This window comes from Chiloscyllium plagiosum, chromosome 15 (assembly GCF_004010195.1).
Source record: "Chiloscyllium plagiosum isolate BGI_BamShark_2017 chromosome 15, ASM401019v2, whole genome shotgun sequence".
NCBI lineage: Eukaryota > Metazoa > Chordata > Chondrichthyes > Orectolobiformes > Hemiscylliidae > Chiloscyllium > Chiloscyllium plagiosum.
The window spans coordinates 78,792,808-78,798,612 of NC_057724.1; the positions used below are offsets into that span (position 1 = coordinate 78,792,808).

Below are 5,805 nucleotides of genomic sequence, written 5' to 3' on the forward strand. Positions count from 1 at the left end.
CCTATCCTGTTACTGCTATCCAGATGTGTCGTAATTTCATCCTTTATAATTGACTCCAGCATCTTTCCCACCACTGAGGTCAGACTAACTGGTCTATAATTTCCTGCTTTCTCTCTCCCACCTTTCTTAAAAAGTGGTATAACATTAGCCACCCTCCAATCCTCAGGAACCGACCCCGGATCTATCGAACTCTGGAAAATAATCACCAACGCATCCACAATTTCCCGAGCCACCTCCTTCAGTACCCTGGGATGTAGACCATCAGGCCCCTGAGACTTATCAACCTTCAGACCTAACAGTCTCTCCAACACCGTCGATTGGTCTCCATAAGAAACGTCTATTGGGATGTAGACCATCAGGCCCCTGAGACTTATCAACCTTCAGACCTAACAGTCTCTCCAACACCGTCGATTGGTCTCCATAAGAAACGTCTATTCTCCTGTTCCTTAGATGTTGCCTGACCTGCTACACTTTTCCAGCGACACATTTTCAGCTCTGACCTCCAGCATCTGCAGTCCTCACTTTCTCCTAGGGTCTATTTTAGCCAGGTTTCATTCCAGAATTAGATTTCTGCAGAATTAAAATCCTGAACCAACTGCCTCTTTAATCAGCCTTTTGGTCACCTGTCAAAAATACCCCATGATGTGGCTCAGTCTCACGTTTTGCTTCATCATATTATTGTCTTGGGAGGTTTTACGACATTATTGTATGTAAATACAAGTTGTTGTTGCTTTAAATCCATCATTTTCTTTGCCTCTGGATTCATTTACCTGTGAAACACAGAAGGAAAGTTGGTGTGGTGTGGTGAAAGTTTGTACATTTCAAACGCTTGATTTCTCAATCGATAACAAGTGCGAGTAACCTTTGACCCCGTGTCTAAGGAAGGATGTATTGGCCTTGGAGGGCATCCAGAGGAGCCTTACGAGAAAGATCCTGGGGATGAGGGGCTTGTCATATGAGGAGTGGTTGAGGAATCTGGGTCTGTACTCGATGGGGTTTAGAAGGATAAGGGGGAATCTCATTGAAACTTGCTGAATGCAGAGATCCCTGAATAGTGTGGACACGGAGAAGATGTTGCCACAAATAGGAGAGACCAGGACCCGAGGGCACAGCCTCAGGGTGAAGGGATGACCCTTTAGAACTGAGATGGGGAGGAATTTCTTCAGCCAGAGAGTGGTGTATCTGTGCAACCCATTGCAACAGAGGGTTATGGAGGCCAGGTCACTGAGTATATATAAGGCAGATAGATAAATTCTTGCATGCTAAGGGGATCAAAGGTTACAGGGAGAAAGCAGGAGAATGGGGTTGAGAAACATTTCAGCCATGATCGAGTGGCAGAGCAGACTGGATGGGCTAATGGTCTAATTCTTCTCCGATATCTTATGGTCTTATGGAGAGCTGTTGATGTTTCCTTTGTTTTGAAACATTTTCTATTTTGTACAGCCCTGTAAATGTAATGTTTTAAGTATTTATCCATCACTTTGCCAAAGTTCTTGTTGGATCTGTTTCCATCAGTGCCAGGCAGCACCTTGATTCATGGTGCCTGACTCTACTCCTATTATTTTCAATCCATTTCTCGCTCTGGTTACCAGGTGGCCTTTATTAAACACCTTCTACAAATCGAAATCCGATACACCCACTGGTTCACCTTCATCTACAGCACTGGTTACTTCTTTAAAAAAACTCCAATAAATCAGTTAAACATTAGTTATTTCCCTTTGACTAAGCCATGTTGTCTCTTACCTTGAACCTATCCAAGTGCCCTGTTATAATGTCATTAATAACATTTTCCCTATGACAGATGGTAAGCTAACTGGCCTGCTGTTTCCTGGTTTCCTCCTCCCACTCCTTGTGTATAAACATGTGCTATTTTCCAATCTAAAAGAACCTTCCTTGAATAAACAAGCTCTGGAAAATTAAACCCAATGCCTCAACTATTTTACTGGTGAATTCTCTTAGGATGAAATCCATCAGGAACTGGGGATTCATCAAGTCACAGTTCCAACAATTTACTCAGTGCTACGTTCCTGGTAATTATAATTCCGTGAATTGCTCCATGTCTGAATTCTTGATTTACAGCTCATTCTGGGATGCTGTTTGCATCCTCAATAGAGAAGACTGGGGCAAAATTCCTGCTCAATCATTTGCTTTCTCTTTATGCCCAGAATTACCTTCTAGCAAACTGACACTTAATTTTTAACTCTTTTCTTTTTCGAATAACTGAATAAAAAACTTTTTCTGTCGTTTATTTATATTTTTGGTTAATTTTCTCTCATACTGTTTATTAATCTTTTTGTAACTCTTTGCTGAATTTTTAAATTCTGTTCACCGCTTAACTTTGTAGAATTACAGTAAATGTCTTCCTCTGAGTCTGAAGAAATCTTTGCCTTTTCTCATTAACCAAGATGGCAGATTCTTCCTTTAGAATTTGTCTCATTTGTTGGAATGTATCTCTTCCCCACCTTCTGGAATATCCCTTAAGTGATAGGCAAGTGAATTAAAAAACTGAAAACACAGGGATAATGTAGGCAGATATTCCATTTATTAGGCAAGAACAGCCCAGAATAAGGTTTGAAACTTAGTTCTAAAAACTGATTGATAAATGTTTATGAGCAACTCCAAAGGTTTAACCTAGTATTTTGTTCCAAGCTGCAGGTTTAACACATTCTCCTGTTCATAAGAAACCTTTATATGTCTAGTATATTTATTCCTTTTGTAAAGCTTCCACTTACCAAATCTGCATGCACTTAATATTGTCCTACTCCATTTCATTCAATACCCGATTGTGTCCTTAATCCAACTGTAATACCGTGACACTCTGGTGTAAAAGCCGTATTTTCCAGAAACTGCACAACCATCTCCCCAGCTAACGATGCCTGTTAAAAACCACGTGTTCTTGTAGCTTGTGACATGGGGACCCCCACTGTCTCCGTGACATGCATCTTTAGTTCCATTTGGGTAGCCGGCGCAGAACATGTTCCCAGTGACGCTGTATTTACTGGATTCTTTACACTTACTGCGATCGACGTAAGGGATGGCGATTTTTCGGAGCACTAATGCAGTGGGTCCCTTGTCAGCGAGTTGGCCCCAGCCGCTAACCATCCCATAAGCTTGTGTCATTAACACCTTCTCAGCAAAGCGTTTCTCAGGGACGCAGACGGGAATGGCCAAGCTGTTGAACTGTATCGGTGTTTTCAGCAAGATCAATGCAATGTCGTGGTCATATCGGCTCCGGTTGGCGTTGTACTTTGGATACATCACCACTTTCTCCACCTCGTGATACTTCTCCGTATGTTCAACTTTTTTAACATTGTGCTCACCTGAAGCAAATGCAAATGAAAAAAACTGTACAACTGCAAGGGAGAAGTGACAGCCCATTAGTGCCATTGCTACTCTGTTAGTCCAGAAACCCAGGTGATATTTCGAGGGACCCAGTTTCAAATCCTGCCAACCATCCAGGGTGGGAAGGTGATGGTTTGGCTGATTTAGGGGCAGTGGTAGTATTCCTACCTCTCAGCCAGGAGAGCTGGCTTCACTGCCCAGTAATTCCCTCCCTAATGACATTGTGGGTCTACCCATAGCACAGGGACTGCAGCGGTTCAAGAAGGTAGCTCACCCCCACCTTCTCAAGCGGGCAACTAGGGACGGCCAATAAAATTCTGGCCAAGCCAACAATGCCCAAGTCCCATCTACTCCAGGGATGTGTCTAAAAAGGTTGGAGGGGAGAAGTCCTGTCCTGAACTGCTTAGCTGAATTTGAGAGAGGTGTGTGGGATGTGATGGGAAAAGTGTGAGGGATTTTGATTGTTCACCAATTGCTGAACAGGAGACTGTGTTTCTAGTCATTTTGAAGCACATTGATTTTGAAACACAGGAGAAGGTTGTGAATTAGTCAGAAAGAGTGAAGAATTTCTACTTTCTAATAATCCACAGTTTAGAATTAATGGTGAAAGAAATGTAATAATTTTTGACTTGCTACAAGCGTTGGTGGTTTAATGAAGGGATGGTAAGAGGACTTGCAGGATTTGGAAAAGCTTACATACCCCAGGCAGGTCGAGATGACCATGTCTACAGGAAGTGGCAGCTGCTTGACCACGCTGAGCTCTCGGATTAGGAGCTGGACTATTGGCCAGAGCACAGCAGTGTATCCCTGAGGCTGGGAGTTAAATGGGAAGCAGGTTTTTAGAGGTGGTCACCTTGCAGATTAACTAAGCAACGTCAGGGGGGGAATGGGTTACCATTAGTCAGAAGGAGGGAGGCAGGCAGGTAATCAAGGGAACAGTTTTCCCAAGAATAGCTTGTGCTGGAAAATGGTGAGAGTGACAGTGAGTCTGGAGAGTATCAGCTGCACAAAATGGGAGCAGATGAGCAGAGAGAAGGATATCAGTCTAAGAGTCAGCAATGGAGATAGCAGATAGGTCTTTGTGCAGTTGCAGATGTGACTCCAGGCTGGTATGTGACCTCTTTGAGTTGGAGACGTCACTGAAGGAAATTCTGAAGGGGAAGACCAACAATCAGAGATTGTGGTTCATATTGGGACCAAAGGGAGGAGGTACTGCCATAAGAGTTCAGGAAGTTAAGTTGCAGTTTGAAAACCAGGACCTCAAAGGTTGTAGTCCTGAGTATAGGAGGAGGTGGAAAGACCAGATGAATGCGTGGCTGAAGTGTCGGAGGAGGGGGAAGGACATCAAATAAATAAAACAAGAACTGTGAATGCTGGAGAAATGAAACAAAAAAGGGGGGAATTTCTGGAGAAACTCTGCAGCTCTGGCAGCATCTATGGGAAAAAAGCAGGATTAACATTTCATGTCCAGTGACTCTTCTTGAGATCATCAGATTCCTGGATCACTGGGTTCATTTTGGGGAAAGTGGAACCTGCCTAAGTCCAACATATTGTACCTGATAAAAACCCCACAGTACAGGGCTGGAGATTATTCCCCTGGGTCTTTCATAGGGACAGTGTGCAGTCTAAAATGCACCTGAGAGGCAAATTGAGAGGAATGAGATTAACAGCTCATTCATAAAGACAACACCTTCATCAGTCCGTTGTGCTGCATCCCATTCTCTTGTGAATAGTTCCTGGTCCTTGCTGTCTTACTAAAGGAGGACTCATGCTCTAAGCTCAGCATTGTAGTGTAGCAGACTCAGGGACATGGTGTCTGTCTGAGTGAGTGGTCATAACCTGTTCCAGAGTCTAGATTAGAGTGGTGCTGGAAAAGCACAGCAGTTCAGGCAGCATCCGTGGAGCAGAAAAATCGGCGTTTCGGGCAAAAGCCCTTCATCAGGAATACAAGCCCTGTATTCCTGATGAAGGGCTTTTGCCTGAAACATCGATTTTCCTGCTCCTCGGATGCTGCCTGAACTGCTGTGCTTTTCCAGCACCACTCTAATCTAGACTTTGGTTTCCAGCATCTGCAGTCATTGTTTTTACCGTAACCTGTCCCAGTCTGTCACTACATCCACATAAATGACCTGAGCTTACTGAAAACGTTTAACTGTAATCAAATGTAATTAGGGAATTTGTACCCAATCTTTGTGAATCAAATGTAATTAGGGAATTTGTACCCAATCTTTGTGGAATTCCTCAACTGTTCGACATATACATACAGACACACACCCACACCCTCACACTTACACAGACGCACATGCACACACACGCACATGCACTCACACACACAAGCACACAGACTCGCACACACACACAGACACACACCCACACACAGAGTCACACATACACACACACAGACGCACACACACACATGCGCCCACACGCGCACACGCACATCCGCACAGATCCACACACACA

At 43.8% G+C, this 5,805-nt stretch overlaps 1 protein-coding gene across 3 annotated transcripts in view; it reads right to left on the minus strand.

The window, feature by feature from the left end:
• Window positions 1-2,520: 2,520 nt before the first annotated feature.
• LOC122557440 (coagulation factor IX-like) overlaps window positions 2,521-5,805 on the minus strand; it is a 50,417-nt gene continuing 47,132 nt past the window's right edge. For all 3 annotated transcript variants that reach the window (XM_043705195.1, XM_043705193.1, XM_043705194.1), the window contains exon 8: window positions 2,521-3,320. In XM_043705195.1, the coding sequence (XP_043561130.1) occupies window positions 2,773-3,320 (548 nt within the window). In that variant the 3' untranslated portion in view covers window positions 2,521-2,772. The remainder of the gene's footprint in view (window positions 3,321-5,805) is intronic.